General features: G+C 41.8%; 1 protein-coding gene across 1 annotated transcript in view; it reads left to right on the forward strand.

Annotated features, from left to right (window-relative positions):
- GRID2 (glutamate ionotropic receptor delta type subunit 2) overlaps positions 1-18,076 on the forward strand; it is a 952,324-nt gene that overhangs the window by 658,662 nt on the left and 275,586 nt on the right. The window contains exon 9 of the mRNA XM_075285407.1: positions 12,443-12,544. Coding sequence (XP_075141508.1) covers positions 12,443-12,544 — 102 coding nt within the window. The remainder of the gene's footprint in view (positions 1-12,442; positions 12,545-18,076) is intronic.

The following is an 18,076-nucleotide window of genomic DNA, read 5'->3' on the forward strand; positions in this document are numbered from 1 at the left end:
GAATATGAATGGATTTAAATGACAATATTTCTATAGCTTTTCAGAATTTTCAATGCTAGTAAAGCCACAAGACATAAATATCCTAAATAAGTCTGTATGTATCATAGGGCCAAATGAGGCAGCTGCAACAAAGTCTAAGGCTGGCTGCCTTTTATTTTAATGGAGGCTTATACTATGTACAGATCAGCTCCTCACAAGGCCTGACAAGAGTTTGGGGAATTAAATGGTCACTAACTTTTCAGACAACTTAGGGCCCCTTCACATGGCGTAAGTGCACCGCTCATTTAGACACAAATACACGTGTCCGAGCGCGGCGCTTCAAAGCAAAGCCCATTGATTTCAATGGTAAGCGCGCGTATATCGGCATATACGCGCGCTTCCCATTGAAATCAATGGGCTCTGTTTTGAAGCACCACACTCGGACATGTGTATACGTGTCTAAATGAGCGGCGCAATTACGCCGTGTGAAGGGGCCCTTAGTTTCATTTCATAGACCATGTGATTCTGGACCAAAATGTAATGCACTTTAATTAAACACGTGGCTGCTTTCTTACTAAAAAGAAAAAACTCTCTAAAGTTTCTGCCACTAGGTGTCTCCCTTCTAGCTAATTTGCTGTTCACTTTTTATTACTAAGGAAGTCCATCCCTAGATACAGGGCCGGCGTCAGCGCACGGCATAGTCGGGCAAGTGCCGGGGCCCACAGAGCCTCTGGGGGCCCCCCGGCACTTGCCTGTCACAATTTCAGCTCATCGGCGTCCGTCCGCCGATGAGCTGGAATACATACGCGATGCAGGAGCTGTGAGATCAGCTCCTGCTTTAAAGCTCCGGCCCGGCTTGCGTGTGTAGGCGCGATGACGTCATCACATCACGCTTACACACGCAAGCCGGGCCGGAGCTAAGCAGGAGCTGAGGTCACAGCTCCTGCATCACGTATGTGACTGCACTTGAGTGAGAGAGAGGAGCGTCGGGGGAACGATGGAAGGTGAGTGATAGAAGGTGAGTGTAAGTGTTTGTTTTGTATTACATATTAAGGTGAAACATAATGAAGGGGGCCCATGAAACTGGGGGGCAAATGAAGGGGAGGGGGGGAACGGCATGACACTGGGGAAGATGAAGGGGGTGGGGAGAGAACGGCATGAAACTGGGGACAAAGATGGAGGGGGCCCAAAGAAACTGGGCGGCAAATGAAGGGGAGGGGGGAACAGCATGATACTGGGGAAGATGGAGGGGGGAGAACAGCATGACACTGGGGCAGATGGATGGGGGGAGAACAGCATGACACTGGGGCAGATGGAGGGGGTGGGGAGAGAACGGCATGGAACTGGGGACAGAGATGGAGGGGGCCCAATGAAACTGAAGGGGCAAATGAAGGGGAGGGGGGGAACAGCATGACACTGGGGAAGATGAAGGGGGGAGAACAGCATGACACTGGGGCAGAGACGGGGGACATGAAACTGTGGGCAGATGAAGGGGGAGAATGTGATGAAACTGGGGACAGAGATGGAGGGGGGACATGAAACTGGGGGCAGAGGAAGGGTGTATATGAAACTGGGGGAGAGATGGAGGGGGGGCATATAATTTACAGGTGACTGTAGGAGGATTATACTGTGTGGGAGCACATGATAAATGAATGAGAATGGGTGGAATCAACATAAAAGTGGGTGGAGCTAAATTTGCAGCGGCGCGCAGAGCGCGCCGCACATTTTGCCCCTCTTTCTACTCTTTAAAAGATTGGGAGGTATGGCGTTGGTGACGCCACACTCCTGCATGACGTCACTCGCTTCATCTGCAATGCACAGTGTCTCGACTCCCCCACCTCCTTTACAAGGGGGCCACTGAGGCTCTGTCGCCCAAGGGCCCATAAAAACCTGGAGCCGGCCCTGCCTAGATATGTTCCTTCTATCTCAGTGAGTGTACAGGGTGGGCTTTTTCTCTCTTCACACAGTAAATGGAGAGGGGGAGGCTGATTCTCTGCATAGCCTGCACAGACATGTCTGCAAGCTGTGGCTGTGTACAAAAGACTGAGGATTCTGAAAATCTCAGTTTACAATGTAAGCTGTCTTCTATGTACTTACATCTACTTCTTGCTGCTTGTGTGGTTACAGATGGGATATTATTCATAGACAGAAATAGCTTTACTGACTCTGCTCATAGGGTGCATGCACACTGAGTAACGCCGGGCGTGTATGAGAGCCGTACACGCCGGCATTACAGCAGACTGCCGAACACTTCCCATTCACTTCAATGGGAGCGCTCGTAACAGCGGCGTTTACGAGCGCTCCCATTGAAGTGAATAGGAAGTGTTCGGCAGCCCTGCTGTAACGCCGGCGTGTACGGCTCTCATACACGCCCGGCGTTACGTAGTGTGCATGCACCCATAGATTGTTTTGTTCTTTCTTTTGTCTTATCTGCATGGTTGCATGTATTTGCCATGTAGTTACACTGTATTTACAGTCCAGTGTGCCTGGACTTCAGTTGACTATGGTCACTTTTCTCAGGGATCTGTTTGCAATTGTATAGTTACTCCTAGCAGAATTAAAGAACAGCATCAGTAATGGATAGAGGAAGGAGCAGATTGTTCCTTATTAGAGATGAGCGAACAGTAAAATGTTCGAGATTCGATATTCGTTTAGAGTAGCCCCTCAATATTCGACTACTCGAATCGAATATCGAATCCTATTATACACTATGGGGGGAAAATGCTCCTTTCAGGGATAGGCAACATTCGATCAAATTACACTTTGAATTCACTCTGCCAGGCATCGGGCCTAGGCAGAGCCGACTGCGCATGCCCGCACTACAAGCGGGCATGCGCAGTCGGCTCTGCCCAGGCCCGACGCCTGGCAGAGTGGGTTCAGCACCGGAAGACACCGCGGGGAAGCTGCACGGGGAAGACTTCTAAAGGTAGGAGAAGAACCAGCGTTGATTGGCCGACTGTATAGCATTCGGCCAATCAATGCTGGTTCTGCATCGAACTTTTCCATTCGAATAGCGAGTGGTACTATCGAGTATATCGAGTATGAGTATTTTGAATACCGTAGTATTCGATCGAATACCTACTCGATCGAATACTACTCGCTCATCTCTATTCCTTATTGTACATGTCCACAGCGTCAAAGACAAATGTAAACTGTGTTTCAGCCATAATTTGATTAGTGGCAGCAGAAGAACTGACAGGAAGTCATTTATGAAGGCTTATACAGTCAGAGAACAGACTGCCCAGCAAGACCCTGCACATATGTCAACATTTCATGAAAACTCAGGTATCCTTTAAGTCAAGGGCAAACAATCACCAAATCCTCCTTCTTTAAGTGGTGGAGGATGTGGCTGTATTAGACAGAACCAAAAGCAATTACTAAATACTTACCTGTCAGATCAGTCGGGAATCCAGCAGAAAGCCTTCTTCCAGGTTCCCGGTCTGTCTGACCTTTGGCCTGTACAACAGTACATGAGTCAAACAGTGACTGAGCGCTGATACGCTATTGAAATGCACTGGTTGGCTGACACACTTTCGCACTGGCAGATTGTTAGCAAAGACTGGGGACCCGAACGGAGATTCTCCACTGGTTCTCCATCTGAACAAACAGGTAAGTATGTAATATTTGTTATTTTAAGCCTTTGTTTGATATGACAAAAAAACTGAAATACCCCTTCAATGAAAGACTGTATTACTTAAGATAAACTACTTCTGGTAGTGTCATATAAGCTAGCCCTATATTTATCACTATGATTCACATTAGGACAAATTGTAAGAACTCTATCCGTATATTCCACCACTTCAATTTCTAAACCATACTCTCTGCCTGGTTCACATCTGTTCATGAGTTTCCTTCGGGGAGTCTGCTTGGGGACCCCCCCCCCCAAATGGAAACCTAATCCGCATAAAAAAGCGGTTACCTTAGGAAACTAGCTGTATCCCATAGACTATAATTGAGTCCTTGTGATTTCCGCACGAAAATGTAGAGAGAAAAGTGCTGCTTGTAGGACTTTTCTCTCGACATTTTTCATGTGAAGAGAGTTATGAAATGGCCCAAACGCAGATGTGAACTGGCCCTTAGCCTTTTGTAATTGCATTTTATTACTATAGTAGCAGTCAGCAACATTTGTAACTACATTTTCTGCCATATGTAACAATAACCAAAGATTCTATTCTAGAAGGAACATTCTGAAGTATAGAGGTCATTTGAGGTGAGAGTCAATATACCATAAGGCCAGTAATACATTTTGAAGTTTAGATATATAACTGCATTTTCAATAGTCCAAATGGATTTTTTTCATGGAATGGTCCTTTAAATTGAGTCTGCTACCACCAAAATCACTCTATGTTACTCACAAGCTGTTTTAGGAATAGTTAGTGGCATAGTGAACATACTTGTATGAAAGCACAATCTTGTTTCCGAGAAAATCAGCTTTTAATCTTTATGTAAATTAGTTGTTTGTTGCACCCACAGCATTGCTATCCCGGCCAGAGCACCCTTGATTACCTGTGGTCATTTCCCAATGCCTTCCTTTGACATAAAGATAGAGACAACCTAATATGCAACTACTATAGGCAGAAACTGATGATGTCACAGATATCCCCTTGCAGCAAACAGCTCATTTGTATACAGATTTTCTCACTTTGACACAAGAAAATGATGTTCATTATGCCACTAACAGCCACTAAAACAGCATATAAGAGGTTCAGAAGTCATTTTCCTTTATATAGAGAAATATGGTAAATGAACAGACATTATAAGTAAATTCTTACTACTAAGCACTTTGATCTCTGTAATCTGTAGATAAAAGTTTATTGAAGGCTATGTATTAAACCCATATAGGACTTCTAAGAATTTGTCGCCAGCTGATGAGGCAATGCAGGGCGCAGGCCATTGTCTCGTATTTTATTATATGTGATAATGAGTGGATTTTTCTTTCTTCCTCAAGAGTTAATGAGCTGGTAACCGGTTCAATATCAAGCTCATCAATGTTAGGAACTCACATCTTTGATGAGATAAGTAAAATGTGTCTGACAGTGAAAAGGCATGTTATCTGAAGACATTACAGTTACTTCTCAACAGTAGATGTAATATTGATTTCTTACTTCCTGTAAGGGATAAGCATTGTTCCTTACCTGTATTTATATACCATGTCTGAAAATGCCATAACCTTGCTACTTAGGACAATCATGTACCTGTTAGTTTTCACAGTCTGCTATCTACTTACATTATATACCCTTATTACCCAATGATCACAGTTGTAAAGTAATAAACAACAAAATAGCAGTTATATTTTATTTTCTATAAAAAAAAACAATGCTTAGTTATAAACAGAAAGATTACAAATAAATTTGCATTACTGCTATACAAAATAAATCATCATATTCCATAACAGGATTCACAAAAGCGTTTTAAAGAGAGTAAATGGACTTTCTCTAATTGTATCTCCTAATTGTTAATGTGATCATCCTGTGCTCCAGGGTACAGCCTACATTTAGTAATGTAATCAATTACTTGCTGGACACAGGCATAGATAAGGACACATGTGGTGAATAAAACAAATTATCAGGAAATCTTGTCAGCTACCTCTGCTGGAGGTGCTCCTTAGGCTGGATCCACACAGTATACTTCTGGCACAGACACCACACACATCTTTTCTCTCTTTAAGATTATAATCAGGAATAGGTCCATCATTTCTCTCCTTTTTTAAGGATCTCTGTCAGGCAGCCATGCAGCAGCTTCTATGCACCAGTTAAGATGTTGCGTTTGCATCTCAGATCAACCTATAAAGAGAACAGGTCACGATAGCAGACATACTAAAGGAGACCTAACATGTTGAATCTGCTACTTGATGTGCAAAATGTATGCCATAGAACAGATAGTATATCCTGGTGCATTATTCTAATAACAATATAAGATAATCCATTTCCTTTAAGGGTATGTTCACACAGCATAAAATGGATCCCATGTGTGAACATACTGCGCAGCTAGCCACGAGAGCATGCCAATGCAGTGCACCGGCATCCCATCGCGGCATTCTGCTCCGGATTAGGCCCGAATGAATGGGCCTAATCGGGAGGGAGTCTCAGGCCGCGTCAGGTGCAAGATAGGGCATCTCACTTCTTTTTTTCGCTACTAGCTAGTGGAAAAAAGAAACGAGCAGCTTCCATTGAAGTCAATGTGAGCCATTTTGGCAGGCGGATTTTGAGGTGGATTCCACGTCAAAACCAGCTGCCAAAAAACTCTGTGTGAACTAGCCCTTATAGTCCCACCATGGGGAAATTCAGTGTGTTACAGCAGCATGGATAATACAGTAATATATTACAAGAAAGAACACATACAAGCTCATAGCAGATAGAAAAGATACTAGGAGTCACAGCAAGTAGGAAGAAAAAGACTGACTCAGGATCATTTAGTTCTCTGTGCTGAGTGATCTCTGCTGAGCCTGATGTTGATTATACAGCCTGACCTCAGTTGGGAAGAAAGACCTCCAATAACGCTCCTTCTCACACTTGGGGTGAAGCAGTCGATCACTGACAGTACTGCCCAGTGCTGTCACAGTCTCATATATGGGATGGGAGTTATTCTTCAGCATGGAGTTCACCACAGACAGTGTCCTTCTGTCACCCACCACCTGTACTGGGTCCAGGGGGCTCCCTAATACAGAGCTGGCCCTTCTAACCAGCCTGTCAAGTCTATTTCTGTCCCTGGCTGGTATACTACTGTCACAGCAGACCTCTCCAAGGAATATTGCTGATGCTATAGTGCCATTGCTTTAATTGACAGCTGGGTGTTACTGTGTGTTTCTACACAGTCTGATACCCGCAATGATTGGACAGTGTGAGACTACATATGAACACCCCTCAAGTGGTACCACCCAGATGGAATAACACAACACGGAATCAAAGATTGTCCAGAATTGTTACATTATGGGGAATACAGTAGAGGTGATGGCCTACTTACACTATATTGTATGGGAGTATTGTTTATTAACTGACCTTCTGAATATTTTTTTGTAAATTCATTACTAGAGACAATATAAAATGATAGGATTAAAGCTGGGCATTGTTCTTAGTTCCTTTTAGAATTTCTCAACCTGGCACAGTATCACATTTCAGAATATTGATATATTCACAGTAATTAGATTTTCAAAAAATTTGAAGTGCTAATTAGATCTGTGTTGTAATGTGATTTTCCTGTGTAGCTTAAAATGAAATCCAGAATTAATGTAATGTGAAGCGCAACTCAATGCAATATGCTCACAGGTTTCAGACTGTAAGAAAGAAAAGTTACTTTTCCCTTATTGTCTACATTCATTTCTTTTGTTGCTTGAGGGGTATGTAATATATTGCAAAGCCCACGTAAACCAGAGGGTTAGAGCTTGAAATATAGTAATATCTAATATTACAAAGGGAGCAATAAATCACACTGGTGGAAGGAAAACATTTGCTTCAGATGACTTACACTTCTCAAGAACTATGGTCTTACATATATCATCATTAAATCTATGCAATTTTACTGGTACTAAATATGTAGCCCTTAGGATAACAGTAATAGTTGGAGATATGTGCACTGATCAGTACTGAGCCCTGAATGCCTCATGGTAAAAGCACTGACTTAAGACAAAGAGCTAGTATAAAGAAGGTGTTTTGAGGTGGCCACAGATTTTATACAAATGTTTGGTGGGTCACATAGGATGTAATGTTAAATCTTGTCTTTAAAATTAATTATAATAGTGTTGGAGGTATCAACTTTCAGAATAATACTTTCCTCTTCTGGCAATGTTTAGGAAGGCAGAAAGCTAAGCCTGTGCAGACAGAGGTCAGTGCATAGTCAGTAGATTGGTCAGCTATAGCAGGGGACATCATTCACTAGCAAAGTTGTTAGGGGCATATCGTCACTCCTTGGGGAGACACCACCATATAGATGTGGGGAGACTTATTAAGCCTTTAGCACTCCACCACCATGATGTAATTAGGAAGTCAGGTGCCTCAATTTTGCAAACCAATAGAGTTCACTCACTGGAATGTGCAAGCCTGTCTTCCCTGATGTAATTAGGAAGACAGAATCTCAGTGATATGGCCCAATAAAGGATGCTCCCTTTAACATCATCGACCTTCCAAGAGGCCTTTGTTTTGCAATAATGCTGGGATTATTACCAGGTATAGTCTCTCAACCAAGGACGGCCGTTTCGATGTTATTGCATCTCGTCAGCCCGGTGTAGAGAAGGCTAACTTGATAGAGGTGAGAGGCTTAGACAGGGTTAGGGGCATATTCTTCCCATGGTAGCAAAGTTGCAATAAGCCAATAAACCAGTGGTCTGCAAGACATATAAGATAACAGAGACTAATGGAGTAGTATTGTTTTGTTTTTTTTGTTTTTTTTTTATCTGCCCTAAAATTAAATACACTTTATGGGGGTAGGGGTCTCATAATGACTGACCAGTCAGTGGATGGGACAGTCACTTTAATTATAGACTGTTTGTCATGGAGCTGTTTTTTTTTTTCTGTAGTAGTTGTTGGTACAGAGCAATATAGCAATTTATGCAAAGTGAGGACCATTGCGTGTAAGTCATGTGGCTGAAGATATGGGTGTGAATAGTTCAAGTCCACCAGTTAATTCTATGATTTAGTAACTACTGTTTCAGGGGAATCAATTTCCTTTTCCTTCCACGGGATGCAGTTTTCAGCTATATGGAGTTATGACCACAATTAGTTGTTTATTGTGTTCTTTGACAGTTCTACAAATGAATACTATGGGTGCAAGTATTGCTGGTGCACAATGCAAATTGTTATCTGTAATACTATTGGTATAAGAACAATTCATCTCTAGTATAAGGGTATAGCTAAAACTACACTGTTGTCTATGGAGTTGTTTTGTTGTTGTGTGTGACCTACATGTTCCTTCAAAACGTACAGATAACATGTGCTAGGATTTTGACCATGTGAAAAGTTGTGAGACAGAACTTTCTTTAGGGCTCATTCTTGCTTTTCCATCATGAATGTTAGGGATTAGAGATGAGCGAGTACTGTTCGGATCAGCCGATCCGAACAGCACGCTCCATAGAGATGAATGGATGCACCTGCTACTTCCGCTTTGACAGTGGCCGGCCGCTTAACCCCCCGCGTGCCGGCTACGTCCATTCATTTCTATGCGAGCGTGCTGTTCGGATCGGCCGCTCATCTCTATTAGGGATCATTCTTCCTTTTCCATCATGAATGTTCGCTAATAAATTGAATTATACTATATTAACAGTAATTACTGTAGGTCACAAACACATATAAGTTCTATGTTCCTGATGTCCTTTTTGGTACCTTGTGTTTTAGCACACTGAGCACAGCATCAGATATTCTGTTTATTGTCAAATTAGTTAAACTATAGCAAAGTAAAATTAAACTGGCATATGGAGTGACAGGAAGATATCTATATAAGATGGTAATGTGCTTGTGTTTATACACTGAATATACTTTTTAGGGAAATGTGCACCTGCATGACATTAACTCATCACCTTCAGTGGTAACTCTAATTGTATGAAATAAGCTAATTTCAGAAATCATATGATTTGGGGGGAGCGGTCCCTTTAACATGCTAGCATTAAGAATGCTTATAAGCAGACTTTTTCTTCATAAAGGAGATATTTTAACAGTCGATGTTAAGAATATTTATAACCATGTTTTTTTTTTGTTACCAATTTCTCCAGTAGAAGATGTAGTGATGTAATGAGATATAATGAACAAATGCTTAAGTATATTTTGCAACAAAATCTTTGCCAAATGATATACCTATCATGTGTACACAGTTAGGTCCAGAAATATTTGGACAGAGATACAAGGCATTTTTGGCATTTTAGCTGTTTACTAGAGATGAGCAAACACTATTCGAAACAGCCGTTTCGAATAGCACGCTCCCATAGAAATGAATGGACATAGCCAGAACGTAGGTGGTTAAGCAGCTGGCCGCCGGCAAAGTCTGCGTACCGGCCGCTTCCATTAATTTCTATGGGAGCATGCTATTCGAAACGGCTGTTTCAAACAGTGTTCGCTCATCTCTACTGTTTACCAAAACATATTCAAGATACAATGATATAATCAATATGGGCTTAAAGTGCAGACTCTGAGCTTTAGTTTGAGGGTATTCACCTCCAAACTGGTGGAAGGGTTTAGGATTTACAGCTCTGTAATACGTAGATGCCTCTTTGTCTAAGGACCAATGGTAACTGGATGATTATATCAAAAGCTATTTAGTGGGCTACATGGGCAATTCCCTTGTTAATCCATCATCAATCAAGCTGGTAAAAGGTCTGGAGTTGATTCCAGGTGTGGCATTTGCCTTTGGAAGCATCCAAAGCATATCACACCCTCTGTAAACTGTAGCGGAGGCAGTGTAATGGCAGGGGTATGCATGGCTTCCAATGGCACGGTGTCACTAGTGTTTATTGATGATGTGACAGAAGACAGAAGCAGCCGGATGAATTGTAAAGTGTACAGGGATATACTTTCTGTTCAGATTCAACCAAGTGCAGAAAGCTTCTCATTGCTTCTCAGTACAGATGGTCAATGACCTAAAACATACTGCAAAAGCAACCCGAGTTTTTTTTTTTTTAAGCCTAAGGCTGCATTCACACTGAGTAACGCTGGCGTTTTTTGTGCTTATTTTTGCACATAGCGCCGCGTTAACGCCGCATATACGCCACGATAACGCCGGTCAACGCCACCGCAAAATAGCACGGCGCAAACGCGGCGTATACGCGGCATTAATGCGGCGCTATGTGCAAAAATAAGCACAAAAAACGCCAGCGTTACTCAGGGCTCGTTCACATCAGAGTTGTGAACTCCGTTCTCCAGGTTTCCGTTTCCTGCCTAAAACAGAGGCAGGAGACGGAAACCTGCAGGAGTCTCTCTCACCCATTCATTTGAATGGGTGAGAGAGATGTCCGGCCGTGAGCGGCGGTGAGCGTTTTATGCTCTCCGCCGCGAAACCGGGTTTTATAATCCGGACACAGAGTCGGACATGCAGTACTCTGTGTCCGGATAAAAAAATCCGGTTTCGCGGCGGAGAGCCTAAAACGCTCACCGCCGCTCACGGCCGGACCCGTTCTGTGCTTTCCGTCTTCTGGCATGCAGAAGACGGAAAGCACAGAACGGAAAGAAGAACGCTAATGTGAACCTAGCGTCAGTGTGAATGCAGCCAAAGAAGTGAAATATTTTGCAATGGCCGAGTAAATAACCAAATCTCAAACCAATCGAGCATGCCTTACTTCACTTACTTAAGAGAAAACTTAAGCCATAAAGACCCACAAACAAGCAACAATTGAAGAGAGCTGCAGTAGAGCATCACAAGGATGAAAGTGTTTGGTAGTAGATTTTAGGTGGTCATTACCTGCAAAGGATTCTCTACAAAGTATTAAAAATTAACATTTTATGGTAATGTTAGTTTTATGGTAATGTTAGTTTGTCCAACTGGTATTGAGCCCATGAAATGAGGAGTCTTTGTACAAAAATGGTTGTAATTGCTATTCCAATTTCAAGGGATATTTTATTTCAACCCCTTGCAATAAACCTGTCAGTATACACTTCTATTGCATCTCAGTTGTCTCATTTCAAATCCAATGTGGTGACATAGCCCAAATCATGAATCACTGTCTAAATATTTCTGGACCTAATTGTATGCCAGGTTTACTTTTTAGTTATACAATTTTGTGGAACGTCTATTGCATTGATTTATTTTTTTTAATTAAAATTTTTATTACATGCAAAACAGCAAAAAAATGGCAGCACGGCACTTTAGATTTTTGTTCACTGTACAAAAAAAAATATTTTTAGAAGTTTGTAGACTAGGTGTTTTAGACACAGATTCCTAATGCGTATGTGTTTAACAGTAATTTTCTACATAGAGCAGCCTGTTATAGAAATAATGCTGAGATGCTGAGACAAGCCTGGGAGCCTACAATAGGCTCCTAGCTGTCATCACAATGGGTCGGCAGCTCTGGATCTTGTTCCGGGTGTCAGCGATCCTCCCAAAATCCTTGATAGTACAGCCCTTCAAGTCATTGTTTTTAGATTGTTAATAAAGACCAGTGAGGAACCATCAGGGAATCTGAGTGGTGAGTAATGTGATTGGGGGAGGGGTGTTTATACATTTTATAGCATTTTTATAAAAATATATATATATTTTTGGACAACCAGTTAAATAAAAAAAATAATAAAGTTAAGAAGAATAACAGACAAAGCTTTTGCAGGCGATTTTCAGCTTCATGAGATGATCATAACAGAAATTCAAAATAAGGGAATTGTTATTTTCTATAATAAGTGTAGTATATGAAGGTTTGTTATTTTTGTTGGAACAATTTCCCATGGCTGTTTCCATTCACAAGCGGCCCAGTATAATAATTTATTAATGTCATTTCCTTGTATGGCCAAATCAATTAACTTTGATAATGACAGCTGTTTTTATTCCAACACAGCTTGGTTCATGGAATCCTGTGACTGGACTGAATGGTTCCCTGACCGATAGGAAGCTGGAGAACAACATGCGTGGTGTAGTGCTGCGTGTGGCCACAGTACTGGTAAGGATGTTTTCAGTAATAAGACATTAGAAAATAATTCTGGAGAAACAGATTCATTTTCTCTGTGTCATTGAAATATACTAATAAAATGATAGACCTTATAACCCAGCATTTATTGTATGGCGGGATTTAAAAAAATAAGGCATTTTAATGGCAAATATCATCTGAACTGCAAACTGAAAGGAGGTTTCCAGGCTAATAATATTGATGACCAATCCTAAATATATATATCACTCATATCAGATCTGTGTGTATATGATACCCGACCCACCCCCACCAATCAGCTGTTCAGAAAATGGAGCAGGAAGCGAACAGTACTTTTCTCTGTGTCATGGTAGAACCAAACCACTCAAGTGAATTGGAGCGGATCTGTAATATAAGGTTCAGCTTCTATACAGAGCTCCATGCTTTCTGCTTCATTCTCTTTGTATCATCTGCTGAGAACCCCTGAAATTGTACAGTGCTGCAGAATATGTTGACGCTATATAAATAAAATGTTTATTACAATTATTATTATTATTATTATTATTATTAATAATAATAATATTTGGAGAGAGGTGGGGGATTGGTACAGATCCCTGCCAATCTAGTATTGACGACCTATCCTTAGGAATGGTCATAAATAGGGTTGAGCGATCGTGTTCGGAAAAAATCGGATTCCGATCGCCGATCAAGAAAATTTCACGATCGCGATCGGAATTCCGAACATGATCTGTTTATGTGGGATCGAGATCGGTGATCTTTTCCCACAATGCCTTCACACTGAGTATATAGTGTATACTCAGTGTGAAGGCTCCGCTGCGGTTCCATAGGAATGAATGGAAGCAGCCGGCACACAGCCTTAACCCCCCCTGTGCGCCGGCTGCTTCCATTCATTCTAATGGGAGACTAAAGCTACGTGACGTCTCCCCTCCCAGTACCCGCCCACACTCTCCTAACCCGCCCACACTCTCCTAACCTGGCAGGGAGGGGGCAGCGAGTAGAAGAAGATGGCAGCTGGACCAGCAGCGAAGCGAAGAGCAGCGGACCAGCCATCTCTGGAGGTAAGTGGACACCAGGGGGGACTAAGTAGCCAGAGGATTAAAAAAAAATCCTCTGGCTACTTAGTGATTCACTACACAGCGTGGATTCTAACAATTGTTAGATTCCATGCTGTATAGTGAATAGGATTGCTTTTAAAATCTGATCTCTGATTAATAAAAAAAATCCCATTGACTTGCATTGGGCTCGGAATTGGGATTGAGATCGGGTTTGAATGAATGTTTTTTAATGTATATGTGTATATGTAGAATTATTTTTAGTAACACTATAAATACATTATATTGTTTTTCTTGTACTGATCATGAGTTCACGATCATCAGCATCAGCAAATCAGGCACTGTCATAGTAATCTGATGCAAGAAAACCCTATTGTTCCATTGTATTAGAAGGTAACACCTCTATAGAGAACACCACTGGCAAATAATGGCATCTTCTACTGACTATAGATTATATCATGGTTTACCTACTCCCCTTATCCGCACAGAGCATGTCTAAAAAGCTCTCCAATAAACCTTAAGGAGTTGGATCCAGTTTATTGCTGCCTATAGCTGCAAAACTGCTGTAAAGTGTACTACAAAATGCTGTTAACACAGCAGAGGAGAAACACTGGAAACATGTATCAGTTTTCAATAAATAAGAAAACTGGTAATAGATTGTGGTTAATCATTTCCCCATATTCTCAAAGGATTCATCCAAATGCAGAAAGCAGAGACGCAACTTATACCCAGCAGAAACAAAAAGATAGATGATAGATAGATAGATAGATAGATAGATAGATAGATAGATAGATAGATAGATAGATAGATAATTTCAGTTGTTTCCAGCCATTTGCATGGATTTATTGGCTTTATAAAAGGATTCTTTGAATTCCTAAGCACTTATTTGTCCATGGGGCTTTCTTGACAGACTATGAAAGTGTATTGTGATTTACAGTTACAGCTCAGCCTGTAAAACCTATTCATGAGAGAAAGATCAGTATGACAAGATCACATTGTAAAGGGTGTTTATCACAGCTCGCAGCGCCTTGTTTATTTTTCTTATTTCCTTTCACAATTACTTCTCCTTTCATTTCTTCCCACACACATTAATAGGTTATTGACTATGTGTGGATGAAAAGGATTTTAAAAAGTCACTACTTAATGAAGACTGCGGAGCCTGGTCAATGCACTGGAATCAGCCTTCTACTTGCCGATATTAGATCAATGTGGCATTTTCCATGAAATAAAGGTTTTATCAATATGGCTCCATTTCTGGGAGGACAAAAAGTAAATTAGTTTGTTCTTTACACATTGACGTTTTTAAGTTAAACCTGTCTGAGAGCACTTCACGTACTACATTTAGATTTTAGGCTTAAAGACAACCTGTCAGTATTCATGATTTCTCTGATTCCTCATAAAATAACAATCACGGATCCCTAAGACTGTGCGCTGTTACTCTTTCATTCTTCCTATTTTCAGACTAAATTGACAACTGGTGTTACCGTTCCCCTTAACAAAGGGCCGTAGGGCATATTTATGAAACCACTTTCCCTTTTGTGTCTATTTTTCTCTTGGTTTTTGGGAGTTGTGCAAGATTTACTATTTACTTGTACCTGTTTTCTCATCATTCTGAGATTTTGTCGGAAAATGGTGGCATCTATTTTAAAAGGGCAAATGCCCTCCAGTACGCTGTGGAAAAAATGCAATATGTTTTTGCTAGCACATTTCAACAAATTTCACTGGATCTGTTAAAAGGCAGCAGATAAATATGTTATATGTACGACCAGCTTAAGAATCCAAGACCTGCAAGAACATTGTGTGCATTCTTTTTTCTTTTTTTACTTAAACAGGTTTACAATGTGACCACTGCTAGACACTCTCTATTAGGCCCGGCTCATGTCTTCGGGTTTCCGTTTGGGAGGTCGGCTTGGGGACCCCCCAAATGGGAATCTAATCGGCATAAAAAAGTGGTTACCTAAGGAAACCCAAGACTCCATAGACTATAATGGGGTCTGTGTGGTTTGCACTCAGTTTCTGCACAAAAAATGTGGAAAGAACAACGCTGCTTGTAGGAATTTTCTCTCTGCTTTTTCATGCGGAGAGGGGAATGGAATGGCCTGAACGCAGATGTGAACTGGGCTTGAGTGGTCCCTGAATGTTGAGACATAAAGAACCAACAGTAGCAGGGACTGCGTTTAGCTGTAATGACAGCAATGATTACATAGAAATCACATGGTGTCCCTGTCCTTATAGATTTAAGTAAGGAGTTATTGGCTTTCATCTTTTTATCCCCATCAGATGAGAGCCCTTGCTAGTACAACATTACAAAGAATGAGCACTATAGCTATTTGGAACCTATTTTAGTGCTCTAGCAAGACTAAATGCATCTGCTCTATTGCTCCATGGTTAAAGGTAGCCTGTCAGATCTATAATGACTCCCAAACCAAAAATAGTGCTGTACAGTGTACTGTATATACTCGAGTATAGGCCGACTTTTTTCAACACAGTTTTTATGCTGAAAAAGCCGCCCTCGGTTTATACACGAGTCAGGGTCCAACTCAGCGTCTGACTGGCAAAGACCTGCATAAATTAAATGAACAAGGAAGTCCTTTAGTGCTACAGTAATGATATAGGACAATCCCCCTTCTCTAGTAAGAGAGATGAAAGTCCGGGAGGCCCCTGCTGCTGCCCTGCTTCGAGGAGAGGAAGCTAGAATAAAGTGAAAGTAAATCCTACAGGTACCTGCGGAGTTACTATTCCTAGTAATGTCAGGCATTTGGGGTTTTTAATTTAGTTTCAGTAACTCCATGTGCTTCACATTAATAGCCGTTAACCCCATAATGTCCATCATATTAATCCCTGTGTGCCCCATATAAGGGTTACTAATATGTGAGACACATGGGGGTACTAATAAAGTACCTTAATTATGAAGATACCTAATTATTACCTCCATATGTCCCACATATCAGTAACGCTTATGTGAGGCACTGTTATGGTTCTGGGTATATATATAAAAATTATATTTTTAAAACCGCAGAACCTCTTGGGCTGCAAAGGCACTGCAGCGAGGTCCACAGGCTCTATGGGCGGCTGTATGTCTGTATGCAACAGTACGGCGGTACAGCATAGTGTGAATTGGGAGCAACACACGTTCACCAGTTAATCTCACTGAGTGAAAGACAGTGCAGCTCCCAATGTGAACAGGCTGGAAACAAACACAAAACAGCTGCCCAGGGTTAACACTCACCCCAGGTCAGCGACAAACATAATCCCCGGCAATAGCTAGGGGTGCTCCTGCACACAGCTAGGAGTGGGCAAACACCTAGGCCCCTGCAGTAGCTAGGAGAGCTCCTGCACGCAGCTAGGAGCTTCCAATGATGTTAGGCAAGGCGAGCACGGCTATCTGGGAAACCACACCTGCTGCAGCTCCACAGGCTGGAACAATGTCTATTGCTCCAGGCCTTGGTGTAGAGCTGTCAGTTCCGTTCAGGATTTACTGGTCTATCTAATAGCACCCTATACTGCAACCCGCCTGAACACTGGAGACTCTCCCTGGGACTACAGTCATTAGGACTAGTAATTTCAGATAAAGTGTGAGCGCCGGGCAGGCGTCGACTCACTCTTTTTAAAGGGAAGTCCCCGCCCAATAGGGGCGGTGGCCATGACCTCACAGCTCATGCTCAGTCGGGGAGAACTGGCACTTAGGCCGTGAGCGGCTCCAAAAGGTCTGAGCATGCTCAGTCGGAGAAAACTGAGTCTTAGTCTCCAGAGACTTCACTGCACGCCGCCGAGAGTGGGGGTTGGATTGGCCCGCAGGTGGTGCTGTGCGCCAGAAGGCAAATCTGAGGGACCCCATCCTAACAGGCACACAGGGGGTTAATGTGAGGGACATGATGGGGTTAACTGCTATTACTATGAGATACATGGAGTTACTAAGCTGTAATGAACATGACTTTGATGTCTCAGTTAATGTAATTTTATTGGTATCTATTTTAATTTTTGAAATTTTCCAGTAGCTGCTGCATTTCCCCCCTCGGCTTATATTCGAGTCAATACGTTTTCCCAGTTTTTTGTGGTAAAATGAAGGGCCTCGGTTTATATTCAGGTCGGCTTATACTCGAGTATATACAATACTTCAATAGGAGCAGAAACATACCTCTGTGATCACCACCAGATGAATCAATGAAGAGCAAATCATCTTTTTATGGATTCACCAATCCACCTGCAGCACGTTGGGGAGGTGCCTGACTTTCCAGATTTGCCTAAACAGATAGTTATTTGTGATCGTCAATAGAACTGCAGTTACACCTATTTAGAAAAAAACAATTATCTTGCTTTTGTGTATGTCATGGTAGTAGATCTGTGGAATTACAAGAAAATCATTCAGTTATGAAAAATCTGAGGTAAACAGCTGAGATTTCAATATTTGGATATGAAGGTGAAAAATGTGAAAATAATAGTGCCAAAATGTGATGGAAATTTGTTATTGCTATTTCATCAGTCCAAACTGTAA

Source organism: Leptodactylus fuscus, chromosome 1, assembly GCF_031893055.1.
Source record: "Leptodactylus fuscus isolate aLepFus1 chromosome 1, aLepFus1.hap2, whole genome shotgun sequence".
In the NCBI taxonomy this organism is placed as follows: Eukaryota; Metazoa; Chordata; class Amphibia; order Anura; family Leptodactylidae; genus Leptodactylus; species Leptodactylus fuscus.